Below are 24,552 nucleotides of genomic sequence, written 5' to 3'. Positions count from 1 at the left end.
GTCGGCAGTCATGCCACTGTGTCCTGGCCATGGAAGCAGAAAATAGCCTCAGCTTAACCACACTGTGCACTGCACAGGGCTCCTCTTACATGGGTTATAATCACTCACACACAGAGAGAGAGAGAGAGAGAGAGAGAGAGAGAGAGAGAGAAACACATGCAGACAACTAGAGCTAGAGAGGAAACCACAGTGGGGAAATAGAGCATATGCAGATCAACAGTCAGAACGTGGCATAAAAATTCCCAGTAACAAAGCCTGGAAAACTCAGTGGATTAAGATGAACTGGAAGTAAAGGCAGGTGTGGCTGAAGGACCTGAGGACATCTACAGCAATAAAGAGTTGTTCAAACTCAAAGAAATTCATAACATCCAGCAACATAAGCGAAACAAAAAGAAAATGATTGGCTGTTAAAGTAATAAGTAAGCATATAGTTATTTATTTATTTATTAAAGCCAAGACAAAATAAGGAAGCATGAAACTAAACACTACTGAACTTCCACCTAGTACTGAAATATGGCATGAAACCTACTCACCATCTCTTCTTACTCAAGAGATAATCAAATGTGGGTCCATGAGCTTGTCTGAAATTTCTGTAAAATGATGTCCTGTTTACTTCTTGCCCTATTTCTTTCTGTGTCTTCAGCTGACTGGGTATAGTCCATGTGTCTGCCTAAACAGTCTGAAGCATGGAATTACAACTACTGTCACCACCACAGCTGGAGAGAGAGAGAGAGAGAGAGAGAGAGAGAGAGAGAGAGAGAGAGAGAGAGAGAGAGAGAGAGAGAGAGAGAGAGAGAGAGAGAGAGGGAAGAGAAGAGGTCTTCCTGATTTTTTTCTCTTTAACTCTATTTTATTTCTATTGCATTGAGTCTTTGTAAGGGATGTTATAATGAGCAGATAAGTTCATTTAAATTATGGAGCTGAGCAGATCTTCAGTCTCTAGAGTAACTTTCTCCTGTTTACTACCTTCAGTCACCTTGCCTGCACTAAGAAGTTCATCCAGCAAATCCAGCAAATGTTATTTAAGTTCAAAAGACAAATTGAATGTCAATCTTTGAATTGTTTTATATTTTATAATTCCAACTTGTAATTACGCTCAAATATTACAAAAAAAAGGAAGTCACTCTTCCAATTAGGCTCCCATTGTTTCCAAGATAAATAAGCAATTGTGGAATTATTGGCAAGTAGCAGAAGCAAGATGAGCCATCACCAATGCTCTGGGATTTGCATAAATAAGACACTATTCCTGTATAAAAAGACCTTAATATTCCAGACAAGTTCCTGTCCCTCATTTCCTGTTCTTTCATGCATTATCCTGCCAAAAGGGTCTTTTCCGATCTGGTGTTAAACAGCTGCAAAAAGTTTTTCACCTACCCTCATAAAATGACTCACTCTAACATTAGAGGCCATTTGTAAATCAGTGACTCATTAAATAAATGTACAAAGTCTCCCTCAACAAACCTAAACACAACATGGTCACCATGGAATTTTGGAGTCAGAAGTGCCTGAAGTGGCTCCTGACAATATCTACCAAAGTTACATGGTCGAAGATAGAAGTCACAGATGGTGAAAGTCACGCAGCGGAAATATCTAGCAATATTATGCTTTTTCCCCAATAACCATTGCCAGAAAAGATACTGTGTGAGGCAGATGTAAAAAATAAATAAATCCAAACAGATAAAACAAAGTCTAGCAGAAACCAGGCAACCAACAGCTGGATCTGAAGCTGGATTCTTCTGGTGCTGCTTCCAGAACAGGGGGTGGGGGGGTGTTTCCTGTGTGATGACCCCTGAGCTGAGCTTCTCTCATGGGGAGGACATAATCAGAAACCCTGCCTTCCTCATAAAGAGCTCTGAGAAATATTTACAATTCAAAAGTGAATCTCAAACTAAAAGGAAATTTCAACAAAGCTAAAAGATGTACAGATTAATAGAAATGACCATCTCAGATCCACCGTCTAATTACATTAACTTCTCATATATTGTCTATTTTATACATCAGAGAATCTTAAGGTCTGTCGTGTACAACCACCGTGTTGGCAATTTTGTTACGTATTGATGCTGGATTGATAGTGGAGATCACTAGAAAGTATTAAATACAATGAATTTTGGTTATAGTTCTAATATTAGTTAAGAAGCTAGCCCTAATCTCAAGATCAATAACTTAAACACAATCATATATATATACACACACACACACACACATTTACATCATTTTTTATCTCATGTTATACTAATAACTGAGCAATTTAGAAGTTAAGGGCCTTGCTAAGGGGCCCAGTAATGATACCCGAGATTCAAACTCACAACCTTCCAATTGGTAGACAAACAACTTAGCTATCACATCCCGTAGATTTATAAGGGAGGGGCCACAGTGGCTTAGTGGTTAGCAATCAAATGGCTATTAATCAAACTACAGTTCATTTTTATTTTCAGTAACGGAAATACTGGGGAAATACTATGTGCTGAGGCAGGAATATCCCCATGATGATGCACCAGTTCATCACAGGCATTAATCATTTAGAGTTAACAGGTGTTTTGTTTTTAATTGGTGAAAAATACATGACTCCAGAAATCCATTTCAAGTATAGCAAAAAAAAAAAAAGATCAACTGATGAATCAGGCCTTTAAGATAAGATCTCCAGTTTGAATAAGCCTTAAAACTATTCATTGTCATGACTCAGTTTTTTATTTTTAGACAGTGCAAGAATTTCCCTAAAACACTTCATCATAATACTTACATGATGAGTACAATGCCCTTGACAGATGAGTGTGTATCTGTGAGGTAGCTACAACTCAGCATTCACACAGAGATTTCTAGTGTTTGTGAGTCAGAAAGATTGTAAGAGAGTGAGGAGGGATTTTCTTGCTACGGCAAGGGAAAAAACAAAATGTTCCTGTTTTCTGGCCCAGCAAGATCTCTGAATCATCTGTTTTTAGTCTCTTTCCCTTTACACACACACAGATGATGGCACTCACAGGCTTCATCTCTAACGCTTAATTTCATGCATACACACATTTAGTCAGCAATAAGAGATTTTTTTTCTCCGTCGCAGCACAGTAAGACTCAACAGGTGTTCAGTGGTTTATTCTAACGGGTAAAGCAACACAGCAGCCTTCATTACCTGCACCAGCTGGAGCAGGTGGCTGCATAAAAACAGGATTAAAACAGGAAGATTCAGCTTGACCGCATTTTGGTCTTTTTGGTCATTTTGGTCTTTTGTCACACTCTCCCGCCACACATCGTATTTTTCACGCAGAAATTTTTGACTATTTATCATTTATTTAATAAGCCGCAGCACGCAAAATGTATCTGCCCGCACCGCTGTGTCTATGGAACCGGGCAGGAATCAAGTGCGTCTCAGTTCTTAGTCGAGCCTGATACTTATCAAAAAAAGAGGCTACACAATAGCCAATCAGAAAATAGCACTATCTGGGTAAGATTTAAAGCAACAACCAATGGAAAAAAACCATTAGCGAGGGTATGTTCGATGGTCGGTTTGAACAAAACCTCAACACGAAACAGCTTGTCTCTGGAAGGGACATTGTCCTATAAAAAATGACCCTAAAAATGGCTGGGCTGGGCTGGCTCGCTCTCGCTCTCTCTCACACACACACACACAAATTGATAAATGGAAACTAAACAAATACTTTGTATACGGTTTAATTGTGACAGCAACGGCAACTTATTTATGCATTTAAAACAATGGTGTAACACTCATTGGCCACTTTATTGGAATACTAATGTGCAACACATAAAATCCTGCAGGTCAAGAGCTTTAGATTGTTTGTTCACATCAAACATCAGAATGGGGGAAATCTGTGATCTCAGGGACCTTGTTAATTGCATGGTCTCACAGTGTGGAACAAAAATGATGCAGAAAAACAAACACACAAAGGTTAGAGGAGAATGACCAGACTGGTTCTAGACTACAGGAGCTACAGTTACTCTTTGCAGCCATGGTCGATGAGGCAGACGGGCTACAACAATAGAAGACTGCATCAGGTTACATCAGGTAACTCCTGTTCGCTAAGACCAGGAATCTGAGGTTACAGTGCATGCTAAAAACCTGGAGAATGGAAGACTGGAAAAAGACAAGAATTCTTCATCTGTCTAGATTTAGTCAGCCTGTGTACATTGTGGCCTCATATCCCTCAAAGTTCATTATGTTATGTGTATTTTTGCTCACCGTTATTTTAAAGAGTGATTGTGAAGAGTTTTTTTTTTTTTACTGTAGAAAAAAGTTAACTGTACCATCAACTCAAACCAGTCTAGACATTCTCTGTTTGACCTCTCTAATCAACGCAGCAGAACTGCCACTTAACGGATGCCTTTTTCTGTACTATTCTGTGTAAACTCCTGAGCCTTTTCTGTGTGAATATACAGAATACTCAGTGCCTTCAGAAATACTCAAACCAGCATGCACCAACAACTTTGCCCAAAATCACCAAGATTCCATTTTCCCCATTCTGATGTGATCATTTGTTCACTTTTTATGATTTTTATGCTGCCACGTTGGCTGATTGGTTAATTACATTAATGTGCATGTCGGTGAGTGCTTGTAATTTACTTTGCATTGATTGTGCAATCGAGGCCTTTAGTGAGTTTTGGGAAACAGTTTAGTTTATACTATTTTGTTACATGGACCTTTGTGAAATTGAAAATATTGTTTCCCAATGCTTTCTAAATCATTGGCTTGTGATTTATTCCTTTTAGGATAATTAATTTGAGTATACAGATTGGTCAATGTATAAAATCAGGAAGCTGAAAACTTAATTGGAAAATCTCAGTAATATGTGATGGACAAGGGTAACTGCATAATAAATATATGAGAGTCTGCCTGTAATGCAAAAGCGGGCCAAAGTTAACCTTGACAATAAATCTGGAACTGCAACATAAAGCATTTTATTGTTCAGAATCAATATGTTGCTGTCTACAGAGCGGTAAAGTTACATTGGAATGCAGCTGACAACTTGATTTGTTTAAGTTGTTTTTAAAATAGTATGAAATTCAATTTCTAATAGCCAGTAGTAATTATCATAGTTCTGAGATTATGGGAAATTGTATGGGTCATTATATTTTTGGGCTAAATATGCAGCCCTGAAGCCAGCTGTGTTTCACTGTAATCTGTTTCTCATTCTCAGTTCCCAGAATGCTAAATTAAAAATCGGTGCAAGGATCGATGTGAGAAGCCAGGAGGAAAAAAAAAAAAGAAAGGCATGTGAAGAACAGATAAGAATTTAACAGTGATGCCATGTGGAATTAATGAGAACAAGAAAAGTGTTTAACTGCACTTCATTATAGTAGTGAGAGTCCTAAAGCTGGCATAAACTTAGGAAATCCTCCATGGAAATTTGAGTTCACACCTACAAAAAAGGAAGAATACAGGTGCTCACGTAACAACAGTAGAGTTAAAGCACCACCTGTTGTTTAAACCTCTGTGAACTGGGCTGAATAAAGGCTTTCAGAAAGCAGGAAATCATTCTAGATCCATAGTAACATGTCTGGGTCTCTCTCACCTGCCCTTGCTTGGTGTTAAATTCCACATTTTTCTGTCATAGTTTTCCCCTGAAATCACCTAACACACACCCACACATACACCCAGGCAAAGGGGGCACGCTGTGGTCATAGATTCATACAAATTAGAAAACAGCTCCTTTTCTTGTCCTTCTCATTCTGCATTAGTTCATTCCAGCTCAGTGAAACAATTCATTAAAGGAACACAATGCTGCTTCACATTAGCGGCCAGTTTATGTGGCCTGATGTCTTTGTCTCATATGAAAGCTTCTATTCAGACAGACCTGCTGTGGTTGGTGGGCTCAGGCAGATGCGCACACACGGGTATTAAGAGTGCGTGGAACTTGGCCTAATATCCATATCACGTGTGCACTACCTTAGCAGCTCCATGTGCATACACACAAAGCATCTTTGTGCCATAGCTCTGTATCCTGGCTTCCATGTGTGATATTTCACACTTTCATCTCTTAACATTTCCTGCAGCACATGCAGGATAAGATTCTGTCTTTGATTAGTAAAACGAGTGGTTTGTCAGATCAATAGAATAGTCTACCATAACTGTTGCATACGAGCGGTTATCAAATATCAGGTATATAAGCATGTTTGCTCGGTGCTTTGTACTGAACAGAAATCTTGTAATGTACTGTATAACAGAAGGCTAAAGGCGATTACTGAACTCCATAAAAAGACAAACAAAATCGCTTAACATCTAACAAGAAAGGGTTAGGATAAATCAAACGTGTCAAAAGGTGTTCTAGTTTTAACTGTCTATTCTTCAGAATCAGAATCAGGTTTATTGGCCAAGTGTGTTGACACACACACACAAGGAATTTGGTTCCAGCTGTTTAGTGTGTAGTATATTGTATAGTAGTGTGTTATTTATGTCTGTACTTTTGAGAATCACATACTATACTATTCTTGTCTATTATCGTAACTCGTGCTATCCAACATCTCTAAAGCTTTCGTGATATCACAGGTCTTAATTCTGAAACTAGCTGATCTATGAATTATACAAATCATACAGATTTACCGCTTTGATTAATACTTTATTTGAAATATTCAATTAAATTATTTAATTGACATTATTGGAGTTCATCAGCAATACAAAATACAATATTTCAATACAAAAAAAAAACATGTAGATTGTTGTGGAGCATGATAATTGTATGCACATTACAGATTTGGTATCACTTAGATTAAGTTCAAAAGTGGTAGAGTATTCCTGAAAATTGTGTATAGTCAGGTACAGCAAATATGTGCCATTTCAACATCTAGCACACATCCAGCGCTGTCTCCACTGGGACAATAGGGTCCTTATTCATGCTGAGGTCATGGTTATGGTTCTCACACTATACTGGGACTATGAGAGTTGAGTTTCTCTCAGACTCTTGCTATATTCTTGCTCATAGCTTCTCAGTGTATGAACATGTAACACATAAGAGACAGTCCAAACCACCTCAATAAATAACATATTGAACATTCTACAGACGTATAGATATATATTTATGATTTGGTTTAATTGCATAATAAGTGACATTTTAATTACTAATTTCCTGCTTACTCCATATTCCTTGTTTCCTGTTTCTGTCCCACGCTTCCTCTTTTACTATTTTTTGACACTAACATTCAGAAGAAAATTGTCAAATCTTATGCAGATAGATGTAGTAATCCCTCTGCTTTATAAATATACACTTTAGAAATATATATCGATGATTTATCATAGAAAAACAAAAACAAAACAAAAAACAACCTAACCCTAAATCTTCATCTCGATCTATAACTGTAGATACTGGAAACATTTTGAACTGTCAGTTAGATGCACTATACTTACTTAAGACGTCTTGGAAGAAGGAACAGTAACGACGTGGTAGTCAGTTAATCCATCATTTAATCTCAAAACAGAGATTAGAATTATTAACATCTGGCTTGTCTATAACATGACTTGAGAACAGTAACTAACATTAGCAGAGATCACTTGTGACTAGTTATGGGGACAAATATGCTCCCTTCCTCTCTCTCGGTCACACACACACAGCTCCTATTTTTCTTTTTCTACCCACCCCTTTTTCCTCATTCGGTCACTCAGATTCAACCTCTGTCTCCCTCTTTCCCTTCCATACTCTACTCTCTCTCTCTGTCTCTTCATTGTATGGACACAAGGCCGCCTTTCATTTTTGCAGCTGAGAGATTAAAACCCATGCAGACTTTGCAGAAAGCAACTCCGAAGGATAGACAGGTCAGTCGACAGAGAGCAGGTTCGCGGAATACTGGAATTTAATAGAAGACAATAGCACCAATTCAGTCAAGAACATGTCGTTGAAACAGAGAAAACCTCTATTTATACTACATCACTGAGGAAGTCTGGATTCAACACTAGCTGTAAATGGATATGACATGTTCCTCATTAATAAAGTTGAAATTGTAAAAAAAATAAATGAATTGATTATGTGAAATTATTGGAAAATAATCAACTTCAGAGTCATAACCATAACTATGATTCATCCAAGTAAGGAGCCCAAGTGACTAAGATCATATCCATTCCCCACCATTCCAAATAGCTAAGAAGCTCATTAATTAACAGAAAAGAAAACTAACTTACATTTAGCTTTAATAAGCAGAAGCAAATTTCAATATCTGAATCTTGATTGATGTGATCATAATATTTAACAGCAACTAGTCAAAGTAATCCATAACTAATAAAACTATTTGCCTTTGGCTAACAACAACCAAAAACTAAAATTTATTTTTCAATAAATACTGGAAAGTAACATTACTCATTTATTACTGTGAATGTGTTTGATTATTTATGTCATTCTAGTGAAGAAACATCCACTTCTGTCAAATTTATACTGAATGATGCTGAAGGAGGAAGGTAATAAATAGTCTTCTAAGAAAAACAGTCAGTTGGAAATGAAGAGAAACGTGGACACAAATAATCATGGGAATCAGGAACTTCTGGTGTTTTTGGATGTCCAGGCTGTGTCGGTATTGTGGTTTGGATCCCCTGACACACACGCACGCACACGCGCACACACACACACACACACACACACACCCCATGTCTGGAGTGTACATTGCTTGGGTTGAACTATGTGGTAAAACAGGGTGGGGGAACATTTTAGTGACAAACAAGTCTGGATTGTGAATTTAACAAACACTCGCTGGCTGCTGAAGGGACGCTGTCTGTCCATATAAATATAAAGTCTGTATTTGAACACTTGACTTGTTTTGATTAGATTTTTATCCCTGTTGTTAATAGACATTTAGGGGATGATGGGGGAGTCAGGGGGTGGGGGAGCAGCTTGCAAACTAGAACAAACAGAGGACACTACATCTAATTTTGTCCACTACAGTGTAACCTAGAGATGATGTCACTTCTTCACATTTTGTCCATTGGTTGGTACACTAGAGGACACTTTATTGTGTTGTCTTAAATGTAGCGGAACCCTATATGACCCTTCTTCCTGTTTATTTCAATGGGCAGTACCACAGAAGACACTTTATTCACAATTTATCTGTTGTAGTGGCACACTAACCCGTTTTTTAATGAACCATGGAGTCCCCCTGGCTACAATGCTGAAGATCAGTTAATAATCCCAGTGAGTCTTTTTACTTCAACTGCTCTACCGCACACACTGATCTATATTTTATGCTTTAATATATTATAGTTATCTAGTAATATAGTTCCCAGAGAGTGGTCCACAGATCTCCAGGAGCCCATAAAGTATAACCATGAGGTTTATGATTTTTATTAGTTTCTTACATTTGAGAAACTTACAACCCAATATAATCAAATTCACTATTCTGATTATTGAATTATTATAGCCATTAGCTTATATGTTTGTTTGGTCACTTTTTAAACGGAATAATCCAAACCTCAATAACTCAAAAACAAGTGGCCTGTAAAATTGAAATTGAGAAATTAATAATATATAAATGACCAAAATATTATTGACCCAACATTAAATATTCAGCCAAATATTTGAGTAGTATGTTTAGACTCTGGGTGGTGCAGTGGGTAGAATTGCTGTGTTTCAGCTTCAGAGCCACCGCTTCGATCCTACGATCAGTTTACAGTCCATCTATCTGTGCTTCTTTGCATGTTCTTCACACGGCTAAAATTGCCCCAAGTGTGAATGAGTGTGAGTATGTGTGTGTGTGTGCGTGTGTGTGTATGTACACACACGCACACACCCCTGTGATGGACTGCTGCACCATGCAGGGTTTATTCCTGCCATATATCTAGTGTTGCTGATATAGACTTGAGAAGCACCATGAACAGGATTCAGCGGTTACTGAAAATTAGTGAAGGAATGGGAGGAGATAAAAGGGTCCACTGAAATATGTCAATAAACCATGTGGCAAACTTTTTAGAAAATGACCAACTGTTGCAGGTCATTTTTTACGTGTGTCTCTCCTGGGAAATGGTACATTATATTAAAAATTTTTTATAGTTTTGTTTCTTAGCATAATATTATTCTTATTCTTATTATGATCCTTCTTCTTATTATTGTTGTTATTATCATCATCATCATCATTATCATTATTTATTATAAATATGCAGTAGGATCGTTTACTAGCAGCAACAATTTCATTTTAATGGTATTTTTCAGCCTTCTGATTATTCCTTTCATTCTCTTTCCCAAATGTCAGTTATAATCAGCTCTCACTAACACATCATTTACACGCACCCGAAGGCTGAGATCCTAACAGCAGGCGATTCTTTCATCTGTTCAAAGCCTCGCTTTCTCTTCCTTCTCTGTTAACACTGGAAAACTAATGGCTAAAGGCGCTCATTAAAAGTTGAAAGCTCACCGGATTACAGGGGGCGGAAGTAACAGGCGAAAGGTTAAAGTAAATCTCGTGAGAGTAAAGCTATTTTCCCAGCTTTATTAAAGCGAGCTGGATTTTAATTCTTACCGGATCGGGAAAACTAGCAGCGAGTTTGGGGGATAACGTAATGTCTCCCTCTTGTGGTCACTCAGAAGCACTGCAGCTAAATGAAGTGTGCGGTTTAATACACTCTTTAATAACTCTAGTAAAGTTGAGTAGAAATTACACACAAAATGTCTATAAAATTCTAAATTTTTCATTTATTCATTCATTTTCTACCGCTTATCTGAACTTCTCGGGTCACGGGGAGCCTGTGCCTATCTCAGGCGTCATCGGGCATCAAGGCAGGAAACACCCTGGACGGAGTGCCAACCCATCACAGGGCACACACACACTCTCATTCACTCACATACTACCGACAATTTTCCAGAGATGCCAATCAACCTACCATGAATGTCTTTGGACCGGGGGAAGAAACCGGAGTACCCGGAGGAAACCCCATAGGCACGGGCAGAATATGCAAACTCCACACACACAAGGCGAGGCGGGAATCGAACCCCCAACCCTGTAGGTGTGAGGTGAACGTGCTAAGCACTAAGCCACCGTGCCCCCTCTAAATATTTCTTAATAAATAAAAATTGTTCATAAAAGAATGAATTCACCTAGAGCAAGTGTGTCTGTCAAGGAGTCATTTAACTAGAATTATATCCATAAATAAAAAATCTGTACAGAATTATTTTACAAGCAAACTGTTTGTGTTATGTATATAATATTTTCTGTATCAAATCTGTAACAAATACTCAAGCTTTTACTGAAAGTATCGTTTGTATTAATGTTTGTGTTAGACTCATTATATATATATATATATATAATATATATATATACATACATACATATACACACACAATAAAAACGACTTCATTTTTTTATTTAAAAAATAAATGAATACAAGTTTTATTTACCTGAAAGCGGACCCTTTTAGGAGGGACAGTGTGGTCCTTGTGTGAGCGGTTGCCATTGCAAAGCACTGGCAGACTCATGCTGGCTGAAAGTGACTAAGATAAATAAAAGTAAGGTCAGCTGTACAGTACAGTGCTCCACAGAATCCCCTCAGTAGAACCCATTAGCATCCTGATGTTCAAAAAAGTTCACATCATCATCTCCTCCTTTGTAGTCAGAAAGTTCGATAGTATTCCAGCAGGTTCTCCTCTGCCAGTTTCTCTGCTTGCCCTGTTGTCAGTGTAGAGAGAAAAGTGACGTGGACCGAACAGTGATTCATTCAAAACTAGGAGGAAAAAATGAAAAGCCAGACCCACCTTCTCCTTCCTCCCCTTCCCGACTCCAAATAAGGGAACTCGTGATGGACTTCAAGAAGCCCACTTATGAAAGCGTAGGCTAGAACCTGTAGAAAACTGAATTGGAGAACAGAAAGCGTTACGCAAGCCGCAAGTGCCTCTCTTAGAGATGTTATATAAATAACCGACATGATTTCAAGAGCTTGGGGAGATTATGATGCCTCGGGAGCCTAGGAAGTGATTTCAATTCCCTGCGGGGACGTGGTTTTGTTGCTTTCTTTGTCTTGCTTACTCTTACACACACACACACGCTCATCAACATGCTCCACTTTGTTATCACTCTCATCTCCTCACTGCCAAGACAAAATATGCGGGAGAAAATACTGGGAACAGATAGAAATCTGTTCTCCTGATTTCCACATGTCTGCTTTTATATTTTATTAAAAAAAAAAAAAAAAAAAAAAAAAAAAAAAAAAAAAAAAAAAAAAAAAAAGACAACTCTTGAATGTTTGAGACAAATGGAAAAAAAATCCACAATTAAACAACTTCTGGATTTAATTTGAGGAAAGTGTGTGAATGTTTAATGAGCAGTCCTAAATAAACCTCACACACACACACACACACACACACACACACACACACACACACACACACACACACACACACACACACACACACACACACACACACACACACACAGCTCATTCAAGGTCTTGTACAGTGGACACTTCACGTGTCCAAAGGCTACATAAAAGAAAAAAAACTAAACCAAAACATTTATTTCAATATTCCAGGAGTCTCCAGTAACAGGGTTTTTCCTAATGATGCATGTTTCTCTATGGTATTCCTCAAGACAATGTTTTTGTCATTTCTTGGTAAAGCTGTGTTTGACTGCATCATTAACTATAAAAGAGATGAAAAATAAACCACAAAGCTGTTGAGAAAACGCCTGCTTTTAGCTTAGTTATTGTAAGCGATGACTGGAACTTGTCTCAGAGGTTCCACTATGTTAAATGTAACTATAAACAGTTCATTCATTAATAAACACAACATTGCGATTGCTGGTAGTTTGCTGTGGTGTAAGAGAAATAAAACACTTGTGGATCTGCTGATTTTGGAAACAAATGCATTTTGGGATGAAAGTCATGAACAGATTTTACATCATTGATCCAAATTGCATTTCAACAGACCTTTAACTGTTGGCTGTGAGGTTTGAAGGGGCACTTGATGAGTCCAGTGATCAAAAATAACAAGAACCATGTTTGATATTGGCCCTTAGGAACAACATAGTAACAAAGCTTTTCATTTGGGTCTTTTTATACACTTTAATAATTTCTTTAATAAGTTTACACTGGAATGTTACTCATTATTACCCTATTCATTATTTTACAGAGTTACAAAAAAAACGAATAGATTTTTCCCCCACTTCCCACCTGCAATATGATTAACAAAACAAAGACAACAAAACAATAAACTTGAATGTCTTTTTTCCCTTGGAGCAATGAAGAGAGTCAAGGCATGAATACAGAGAACTTCAAGTGTTATTACTGATCAAGACCTGGTGCTAAAAGGAAAAGATTTGCCAAGAGTGAAATGTACACAATTGTGTTTTTTCCTCAAATGTAATAAATCAGCAAAGACGTAGTGTTCAAAATTTTGCTTCTTTGCCAACAAATAACGGAAGTGCCTGATGGTGTGACAGACTTTCATTAGCGGTGAGCTACTCTAGTCTCATCTCGCATGGGGTAGCTAGAAATTGGTGTCATTTCACCTCGTGACCAAACTCTTCCTTTAACAAGCTCCTAAATCCCACATGAGCAAAACTCCTACACTCTGCTAACAGCATGTTAAGCTGCACCAGAGAACGTGTTGTATTGCTCATGACTGACTCAACAAAGCTTGAAACGTTAAGGTAGTTGTTCTGTAATTATCGATCCTTCGAGGATTTTAATGCTAAAACTTTAAATCTAACGTTACATCACAGCGTAAGTGAAACCGTCACCAAAACTACAGACCCTCTTTCTTTTAAGTTCTAGGTAAACTTGGCCCCAGAGGACTTCCAAACCCAACAACTGTATGTATTGCACTCTACAATGACAACAGTGGAAAAAGAAAATCCATTTCAGGAGTTCGCTGTGTAAGCCAGGACAATACTGCCTCGTTGATTATGAAGCATAGGAACACACATACTGATTTATCGTCTCAAAGCGGTCCTCAAAACGGGTTTCAGTGCCATCCAACATGCCACTGGAAAAAAAAAAAAGCCAAGGCGATAATGCAGATGAACCAGATACAAGTTTAGACATGTGCAGCAGGCAACCAAAAAAAACAACAGAGGGAGGAGGGGAGGCGAGTTTATCACATACACAAACATGTAAAATGAGGTCCGTTTCATAGCACATGGTCCTGCCGGTACAGGAGAGGAGTAGTGGTGTGGACAATGGTGTCTCTTTCAGTCAAAGACAGGAAAAGAAGACAGTGCAGGGATTTCAGACGGAGTAGAATCCCAGGACCCAAAAAAAGTATGCAGGTTTGAGAAGAACATGTGATACTGGCTAAATTATCCTAATTATGCTAAATTAGATAAACCTTCAGTAAAGCTCCATAATCTATACACCCGAGAAAAGACATGGTGGATTTGTAGAAATTCTTCTGTTAGCTCCATGTGGTTTGGAACTCATGGGTTTGACCGTCTTTCTTGTTCAAACCAAAATCCCTTCATAGAACAATTTAGTTTTGTACAAAGATACAAATAAAGCAGAACACTGCCAGCCATGATGAAAAGTTTTTTTTTTTGGAAAGTGAGGGGAAAAGATTGAAGTCCTGGTGAAGTACTGCTGAAGGCAAAAACAAGAACCATTTTTTCATGCTCTATCTTTCTCTCTCTCTCTCTAGCGTGTACTGCGTTTATATTACAGTCAGTCCACTGGCCTGATGTTCTCTCAAGCTGGTCTCGGAGTTATCGTTGACGATTTGTTTCCTTAGAGTATTTCGTACTTGTCGACCACGAAAGACGTTTCTGTGGAGAACCGCACCGGACTGTTCCCATCCACCTGAGATGCTTTATTGACCTGTGAGAAAAAATAAAAAAGCAAGATATATTGAATGAGAATGAATGAGATCCTGATCTTTATACCTAAACAGTAGAGCAGAACCAAAACAGTGTAATGGTGCACTTGATCAACCCTCTTAAAATTTAATATAACATTTTAAGTATACAGTAATCCCTCGCCACTTCGCGGTTCAAGTTTCGCGGCCTCAGTGCACCGGTGATTTCCCAGGATGCCAGACAATGAGAGAAACTCTCTCAGAGGCTTTGTACATACCCACGGGCACTCAGACAAGGCACGTGATTGGCTCCCGGGGCGAGAGCTGAGCTGATTGGCTGCGCATTATCGCATCCTCTCCCAGCTTCTTCCCTTGTTGTATCTCCCCACTCTCGTTCACGCTGTCAACTGTGTCTCGCGTGTTGTGTTTTCGTTAAGCCCTTACAATGCTACTGTCATTAGTTCATGTAGAACACCATAATACGTATTGTATGAGAGAGAGTGAGTGAATGTATAATATTAAGGTTTTATAATTAAATAGATTTAAGTAAAATAAATAAATAAATATACAAGTATAAATATCCATATTTTAAACATTCAGGTATCCACACACACATGTACAGAAATTCCTGGGGGGGCACTCCTACTTCACGGATTTTCACCTATCGCGAGTGGTTCCGGTCCCAATTAACCGCGATAAACGAGGGATCATTGTAGTACAGTATAAGGCTTACTGTAGAAATAGATGTAGAACAAAATTAACCACCTGCTTACGTTTACTTCCCAGCTACAGCATGCAGCTTGCTTGCTCAGTGGAGGAATTACTTTAGCACTTTATTTGTGTGTAGCGGTGGTGAATAATTCCATATAATATCTTTCAATGATGTTGAAAAGGTAAAAAAAAATCCCCACTGCACTTATGCTAGCTCTTACACCTCTACTCTCTACTTTGCTCCTCTCGCACTCAGTTAAATGGTCCTTTGCTTGACATATTACTTATTGTTTATAATTCCATATTTGTAAGTCACTATTGTAAGAGGAATAAGCGACTGTTAAATAATGTGTAAATACGTTGAAGATTGAACTGAAATGAACTGAGTGCCTGAATAACAAATGAAAAATTCCCGAACTACACCTAGTCCTGTTAGAAGGTACGAGTTCATAAACATATTGTTAGAATACGTACACGTGTGTGCATTGACGATGTTCATATCTGTAGAACAAAACCTTACCATGTTAAAAAAGGTGATTTGATGTTGCCTGCAAGTCTCTCGAGTGTAAGTGATAAGCTGCTAATTGCCACATAAATGAAAGGACATTTGGATCTATTTTTATTACTAAACTAGATTGCAATATGCTTTCGCCTTGCTTAGGAGTGTAGCCAGATACATAAAGGAAAGTAGTAGTGGAGTGTAGACAAAAAAAAATGGACAGAAAAACAAGCAAGGTTATAAAATAAATAAATAAATAAATCATTGTGGAAGCTCCTGCTTTATACTGTTTTGGTTCACTATGCATCTGGTGCCTCTTCACCATGCATACAGGTATATTCGTGTACACATTCACAAACTCCTTTATACCCAGGTGCAATTTCATGAAACCAGAGAAACGATGCGATCTCTTGCCTCTTTTCCACCGGAAAGAACCTGGTGCTGGTTCAGAGCTAGCGCTAGCGCTGGTTCAAAGTTGGTTCCACTGGCGAACCTTCTAAGAACCGGTTTGCCTTTCCACCGGCTAGAGAGCCATCACAGCGCCGAGTGTGACGTCACTGTATACGTTTCACGTGTCCCAGCAACGTTAGCGCAGCAGCGGCAAACACAAACACAACAACGGCAAACACAAACACAACAACAATGGCAGATGTTTGCTTTACTGTTAATGCTCATGGCTTTGCGAACCTACATTGGCATCCAAACGCGGCGAATAAAACGTGTACGTGCAGCTCAGTGTAATTTGTATAAACGGAGGTTGTAATCGATAAAGTACATAACGTTATTTTATCGTTAACACAGAAAAAAATTTAGCCTTAGCATGTAGCTACCTACTATCATGTGCGCTATTATCAAATGCGCTAACAGTAGCCCCGCCCCCAGCTCCCGCCCCAAGCGGTTCTTAAGCGTAGACCAGCAACGTTTTAGTGCTACTTAAGAACCACTTTTCCTGGTTCGGAGCCGGTGCATTGGCGGTCAAAACAGAAAGAACTGGTTCTAAATTAGGCTCTGGCTCCGAACCAGCACTCGAACTGCCTTGGTGGAAAAGGGGCATCTGTGACTAAGCTTGGCAGGGTTGCTATTGCCTGATGAACTAGTTTGAGTATGCTAGTGTATTGGTTTAAGAAACTGCAGAGATCCTGAAAATTTCAAATATAACAGTCTCTAGAGTTTACAGAGTATGGTGCATAAAACAAAACTAAGTGAGTGACAGTGGAAACGTCTGGTAGATAAGAGAGATAAGAGAAGAAAATGGCCATCATCAATGGTTCTCATCATTCTTTTGTACCTGGATGTCACAGTAGCTCCCTTTAGAGACGAATGATACATTGATAGGAAAGAAGTCATTTGGCTGGCCAGCTATGCTGAACTCCAGACTGCCGGTCTTGTTCTTTACGTCCACTACAGGTAGACACCACTCCAGAACGTTCCGTCTGCTGTCATGCCTATAGTCTCCATCCAGGTCACCAATCACAGGTGCGCCCACACCCGATCTGTATTATAGGCATAAACACATACAGGTAAATGATGACAGGTGACAGGACACAGTTAATAATTTACAAGTTCTCCCATTAGAAACAGAATACTAGATAGATGTAGTGTGTAATGGATCATTAGACAGGCTTACGGTATGGGGATTGAGATGACGATATCATTAAGTTCCAGCGATTCCTCCTGTAGTTCATACTCAATGTTAACATCACAGCTAGATCCACTCTCTGAGGGCCAGCAGTTTACTGAGGGGAAAAGGGGGGAAAGAATTAACCTACTCTGCACTATAGCATCACTAACAGAGACGTTCCTGAAACAGTAATTGAGCCAAGCACTGACTTGTTAGTGGTATAAGGGACTCGTCTGTGGTCTGGAGTCTCCACTTCAGCACTCCCACATCGTTGTTCAGGGGAAAGGATTTCTCTGGGTTCTTCAGGCCGATTATTGACTCTGCTGTGAACAGCTTCTTATCTACGTTGGGGTGGGTCTATGGGAGGGGATTCAGGTTTTATTTCAATGTCAAGGCAAGCATGTGTCATTGCAATCGCAATATATTTAGCTATTTTATAAGCAGACGTCAAGGTATGCATTTATATCCAACCATGTGCTGAATTTTTTAACACATTAAATGGCAGCTAGACAGTGACAAATGTATGACCTCATGTTTAGGAAGAGAAAATGCAAATCTAAGCAAATAAGTTTTGGATTTTAATGATGGAGGGAGATTCTGAAAGATCTTTGAATAACTCTAGATGTTTCAGAAGCCTACCTGTAACTGGACCCCTCTCTTATCACCGTTGTTGATGAGTAGTCTGATTCGGCCGTTCTTCTCGTCTGAGACCCGGAGAATGATCATGCCCAGTACCTCCATGTTCTGCAGTCCTCCATCACGCCCACACGTCAGCGTGATCTTTTCCTCTATCCGAAGGTGCACACTGGAAACAACAGAGCAGAGGGTACAAGAATGACACAGAGATACAACTTAACATGGTCAAATTTTCTACATTATATGCATCACTGGCACTATATGCATACAGGCTTTCCTGAACTAAAATTAGTTTCTCGGCAACACAGCATTTATTTTTACAGAATTCTAAGTTTAAAATGGTTTTAATGATCAGTATCATTGACATCAGTCTCTGTTCAAATGACTTGAGGTAAAACCAAAAGAACCAAAGATTACAAGGTCTCAGTTAAATTTGGTGTTATCGCTCTGCCTCTCTCATACTGGTCACTGGAGGTTCAACATGGCACCTCATGGCAAAGAACTTTCTGATGATCTAAAAAAAAAAAAAAGATTTGTTGCTGTACATAAAGATGGCGTAGGCTATAAGATTGCCAAGACCCTGAAACTGAGCTGCAGCACGATGGCATACAGCGGTCTAACAGGACAGGTTCCAATCAGAACAGACCAAAGAAGTTGAACTGCACTTGATCAGCATCATATCCAGATGTTGTGTTTGGGAAATAGCTGTATGAATGCTGTCAGCATTGCTGCAGAGGTTGAATGGGTGGGGGTTCAGTGCTCAGACCATAAGCCACACACTGCATCAAATTGGTCAGCATAGCTGTTGACCCAGGCTAAGGACATGGATTACTGGAATATGACCAATATAAACATGTGGTTCAGATGGTGTCAAGTGTGAGTGGTGGCAACTAGGTAAGGAGTACAAAGACAAGTTTGTCTTGCCTACAGTCAAGCATGGTGGTGGGAGTGTCATGGTCCGGGGCTGCATGAGTGCTACTGGCACTGGGGGGCTACAGTTCATTGAGGGAACCATGAATGCCAACATGTACTGTAACATACTCAAGCAGAGCATGATCCGCTCCCTTCGTAGACAATGTGATGTTACAGCAAATTTACACCTTTATACAAGCTGTACACTGTTCACTACTTTACACTGTAGCAAAGTGTCATTTCTTCAGTGTTGTCACATTAAAAGATATAATATTTACAAAAATGTGAGGGGTGTACTTACTTTTGTTAGATACTGTGTAACCATACATTACACAAATATTTTATATATTAGGGTTATTGAGACGTTTAACATCATCTTGAGCAGATAACTGGGTAAAACAGAATGAAAACAAAGGAGGAGGAGACATATTCTGGTATATCTTGTTTTTAAAAGCTACAAGGACATGCAACAGCACTAGCAAAGAACCAATTACTCCTCCCAGATAAACTGTAGCCTTTCTCTGGAACTACTTTCATACAATCTCAAATTGTTTAAATCTGGTGTGTAGCAGTTCTAAGCAAGCCATCTGGTTGTGTTAAACAGTGCAGAGCTAAATCTATAGCTAGGGCTTACCTCTCTGTGTTAGCAGGAGCAGGGAGAGATTTAGATACCTCAGAGGCTTTTTTGCCAGTGCCAGAGAGGATAACGTTCTCACCCTCTGACTTCAGTTTATGCACAAAGTCGTCCACCTCTTTACCCCTGGCCCCGAGTTTCAGGGCTTTGCTGGGACCGCTAGGCCTGAGGAAGAATACATGCAGTTAAAGATTTAGATGTCCACACAGCCTGTGGAAAAAAAAAAGTAATGCAGGAAATAAAGGTTTTCAGAAATCTAAGATTCTTAGAATCTAACGCTTGTCATGTTAAATCTGTTGATTTCCAACCATGTTCATGTTACCTTGAACACACTGTTTTGCTTAATATTGCATCTCAATTAGTCATGTCTGAAGAGGAAGTAACAACTCGTCCAACAAGTTATGTGACCAGCAGCTAGGGCTTCCAACAATAAAGGCAACAAAAGGAAATTCTAAAGCAGTTCAGCTTTATCAAAAACAAACGTGCATCCATCATGCACCTGTTTTCTGCATGTAACGTGTAATTCCATGATATTCACTAACAGTAACAACTTGCACTTCTATAAGCTGTAAACTTTATTTAACATCATAGTCTACAACATTATGATTGTGCAGACTGTAGTTGCCAAGTGAAGTTTGCCTTAATGGTATTTATTACACCAATGTGGGCAACCAGACTAGACGTCACAGTCAGGTGTAAACTGCACCGTTTTAACAGCTGGTCTAACTTTCATCTGGTTTGCTTAAGAAAAACTAGTGTTTACTGAACAAACCAGATGCTGAGGGTGAATTGACTGGATGGAAGATTGTATGCACTGTACTAACAGACACGATTGTGCACACGGAGCTACCAGTTTGTTGTAATGCAAACTGCATATCTAAATCATCACATGCACATTTCCAGGATATTCCTTAGTACATAAACAGTCCCATAAACTTACAAGACAATTAAGTAAAAAAAGACAACAAAATCATCCAAATCCCTTCAATCTTACTATTCAGCTTTTAGGCTACACTGTTAGCTAATAATTCCAGTTTCCAAGTTTGCCCACTCTTTACACAAATAGAATTTAAATAAATTATTTAAAAAATTACTTTTTTCTTTTTTACTTGCAGTGATGTTTTCTTATTTTTTTTGTGCCTTAATTTTATATTTCTGCCTTGTGATAAAAGTCAATTTGCTATCTCATAGTTAAGACCATAACATGTGATGGTACATACCTGAGAAAACTCATCCTATGGTATCGCGTTCACTATTCTGAGTTATGTTTCATTAAAAAAAAATAATAAATTAGCACCGTTGCTAATATTTTGCAATGTTTATCGCTTAAGTAAGAGTTAGCTCCTCTTTACTTTATCCAAAACATTGAAATAAACATCATCTTTGTGCACTGCATTTAAAACAAAATCGCTAAATTTTACTTCCTTTCACTGTAAGATAAACGTGACAGTGCCAAATGCATTCTAGCAACAACTTAAATATGTATGGTTTCATTTCAAATAAATTTAGATCATTTCATGCAATATTTCACATAGCATAGCAATCAAATCCCAAACCAACATTCTCCGGAGAAAGCCCTCCTACCTTCACAGACAGCAAAGCAACACAGATTTGCCAAAACACACAGAGTGAGGATATGGATCTGCAAAAAGGTGGTACCTGGTGGATGCTGGAGCAGGTTTAGGTTTCTCTGGTTCAACCAGGGTGTCTGTGATGATGGCTGTGCTGCTGCTACTGCTGCTGCTGCCGAAACCACCAAAACCTGGAGATTTCTTCCCGCGCTCGGTGTCCCTCCGTGCCTGCTGCAGCTCCTTTGCTTTCCGCCTCATTTCAGCCTTTGCCTCCCGCTCCTGGGTCTGAAAACATGCGAGGGAAAGAATAAATTAAAATGAAGTCTTTCATGTAATGCTTTTCAAACCTGCGAATAAAATAGTCAGAAGACAATCCACTGCATTTTTTTTTAGCTTTTAAATATACGACAGCTGAGTTCTGGGATAGAAAGAAGGAAGCGTCCTTAATATGGAGCCCAATTCACACTTCATGAAGTGCTAATTAAGCAGATGGCACAGGGCGAATTATCCAGCAACAGCACCGATTTGGATTCTTGGATTTGACTGATTGCTTGTTTGTAGCTTAGGTATGCAGAATAAGCAGACTGCATCCTGCTGCCTCTCTCACAGTATTGCTTTCCCTGCACTTCTCCCTCATTCATCTTTCACTCTCTCACCTCTCGAACAGCACGGAACACCTTCTCCTCATGCGAGTCCATCTCAGTGAATGTCCTGATCTGGGCCAGATTGACGTTCTCTCTGTAACCAAGGGCGACAATCTCGTCAAAGGCAAAGATGAGGTCGAAGCAGTGCTCCGAGATCTCGCTTTCCTCCAGCACACGGCAGTATTCAGGAATCTGCACAGCCATCACACTTGGGTTCAGTGACCATATTTATCAGTGCATGGAATATATGAGATTCAGTACAGATAGGTGAAATATGCAGTTTGTAATGTTTATAAACTAACAAACATTATATAATTTCCAAAATAAATCAATAAATAATTTGCAATACTGCCATGCAGTGGATCTGAATGACTTCTTCACTTCAAGCTTATATTAGCATTTTTGGTCTCTACACCCAAACCCACTACACTTACCATAAAGAATGTATAGTTTTAAAAGAGAGGCTTGGGAAGAAGGAAAAGGTGTATTAAGGTCTGCATTGCAATCACAATTTTGCCATGTATAGAGCTACATACCACACGTGAAAAAAGGCGAAGAGTCTCCAGGTCCTCCAGAATGTTGCTATTCTTGGTGGTGACCAGCACCATATAGAGCTTCTCCAGAGGCTGATAGACATAGCGCACACTCTCAGTCTCCACAAATGTGTGCTGCTTTCCCGTGTTCATCAGCTTGGGGAAGGCGGCCAGCAGGCCCTCCACACGCGTCCGTGTCATCTCCACAAACTGCCGTGACACCAGAGCTTTTCCTGCCTTGGTGCACACTGCTGCAGCCAACAGCACCTGCAAATGCAAGTCAGGACAATCACTGACTGGAAACGACTGACCACTGACTGAACATATACAAGGAATATTTTTTTCTTGCTTCTTGCAGTTTGAAATGGAGCAATCTAATTGAGAGATATGTAAGCAAATAATCACTTGCTTTATATCCTTTAATATTTTAGTCATAGTTTATTAGTATATTTTCAGATTAGAATACATATTCTGTGTGACCCCTAACAAGCAAGCACACATCATCATATATTTGAATAAGAACAAAGTAGAAATGCCTTCATATGAGAATAATTAAGTAAAGACATGTCAAATCTACTACATTAATAGCTAATGGCAAACAACTCTTTAAGCTCAACTGACCGGCAAATTTGGAACAGCTGACTCAACAGCCTAAAGTAAAGACTCACATCCACACCTTCCTCAAACAGACCTGAAGCCTCCTACTGCTTTCAAGCTGAATGCTTAATGTCAGCAGAACACACACACACACACACACACACACACACACACACACACACACACATACACACACAGAGTCCTGTTCTGTTATAGGAGAAGAAATGCTACGTCCTTGAGATTTATCAGTCTGAGTTTGTGTGATTTTAGGTGCTGAACTGTACAAGCCACTGATATAACTGATACTAATGGAAAACATGGGCTTCATATTCGCAGATAGATTATTACTGTAGCGTAACGTGATACAAAATATTGCAATAAATTAAAAATATTTTTAAAGAAAGAAAAAAAAGCAATTATATAATGGATCATATTTACAGAGATCCTAAAAAAACCCGTCACTAACGTTTTTTTTTTTTACTTCAGTCTATAATCAGGTTGTTATCTGCTTCGGGGTATAATTGTTCAATTAATCACGGCATATGTTTCAAAGTAATGTCCCATTAATAAGATGTCATGTGATTCTTCGGGTGATGTGTACACTAACAGTAATGTCCATAATTATTCCTGGTTTACAAATAAAAAGGTGCTACAAGCTAGCTGCATTTCAACATAATGAGATAAGAAATTAATTACCAACATTATAAATATCACTGTAGATAAAATCCAGCTATAAAACACTACATAACCGCTAGCGAACCTTTTTTTGCTAGCCCCGATGCTAACGGGCTACGCCAAATGTTATGCTAGTTACGGTATGGACACTGATGCTAACTCGTGTACGTTTTAGCATCTGGCTACACTAATGTAAACAATTCACAATGAACACTTGTATCAAAAAGAAAGTCTTAATAAGTGGATTTCAATAACATCTCGCAAAACAGCTTGCTAACCGTTTTAGCTGCTTAATTAGCCAGTTAGCCTCACGTCACATATTGCTGAACTGCTAGAACACGTATGTGAATGAAATCCTTAGTTCATATTTATCCACCAAATAAAACCATCTCACCATGTTTACGTGTCTGTAATGCTCTACGCCGTCGTCCTGTTAAAATAAGCGTCTTGATAAATAAATCAGATATTTCTGTGCAGCACTCAGCCTGTCTGCAGTTCAATATGGCAGAACCGTCGCTAAGCCACGTCTCCAGCCGGAAGTAGCCTATCGGGGCTCCGTCCCAAAAAGCGACTTACGACACATAAAGTGCACTAGATAGTCTGCACGTGGCGTTGTTTCATACCCTACGTAGTGCACTTGTGTATAAATAAAGGAGACGTTTGGGATTTAACCGATGGTGAGTATGTGGAAGATTCAGCATCAGCAGTGAGTCGGTTGTTTAGATACAAATGTCAATTATTTAGATACGAAACTCACATTATTACAACTTATAAAAAAAAAAAGACTTTTGACGTCCGGTAATTATTCACTGGCTTGAACAAAATC

General features: G+C 39.0%; 2 protein-coding genes across 12 annotated transcripts in view; both read right to left on the bottom strand.

Annotated features, from left to right (window-relative positions):
* Positions 1-12,023, bottom strand: part of phldb1a (pleckstrin homology-like domain, family B, member 1a) — a 49,103-nt gene extending 37,080 nt beyond the window's left edge. For 3 of the 10 annotated variants that reach the window (XM_047809325.1, XM_027165535.2, XM_027165537.2), the window contains exon 1: positions 11,313-12,022. In XM_047809325.1, the coding sequence (XP_047665281.1) occupies positions 11,313-11,390 (78 nt within the window). In that variant the 5' untranslated portion in view covers positions 11,391-12,022. Of the gene's footprint in view, positions 1-533; positions 705-7,348; positions 7,785-11,312 lie in introns of those variants that run through there. The other 7 variants (XM_027165531.2, XM_047809324.1, XM_027165532.2 and 4 more) reach the window with 7 other exon arrangements.
* Positions 12,024-12,956: 933 nt separating this feature from the next.
* On the bottom strand, positions 12,957-24,273 carry arcn1a (archain 1a). 2 transcript variants are annotated; one of them, XM_027165553.2, is made up of 10 exons: positions 24,121-24,273; positions 22,458-22,721; positions 21,934-22,113; positions 21,366-21,562; positions 19,707-19,871; positions 18,164-18,329; positions 17,734-17,881; positions 17,531-17,639; positions 17,192-17,396; positions 12,957-14,716 (listed from the first exon to the last, which is right to left on the bottom strand). In XM_027165553.2, exons 1-10 carry the CDS (start codon positions 24,121-24,123, stop codon positions 14,627-14,629), a joined length of 1,527 nt encoding a protein of 508 aa, XP_027021354.1. In that variant the 5' UTR covers positions 24,124-24,273; the 3' UTR covers positions 12,957-14,626. The 2 variants fall into 2 exon arrangements, with proteins under 2 accessions (XP_027021354.1, XP_047665528.1); XM_047809572.1 differs by lacking the exon at positions 21,934-22,113.
* Between the last annotated feature and the right edge of the window lie 279 nt (positions 24,274-24,552).

This window comes from Tachysurus fulvidraco, chromosome 26 (assembly GCF_022655615.1).
Source record: "Tachysurus fulvidraco isolate hzauxx_2018 chromosome 26, HZAU_PFXX_2.0, whole genome shotgun sequence".
NCBI lineage: Eukaryota > Metazoa > Chordata > Actinopteri > Siluriformes > Bagridae > Tachysurus > Tachysurus fulvidraco.
Note: the sequence above shows the minus strand (reverse complement) of the source record. Positions and strands in the feature narration are given on the sequence as shown.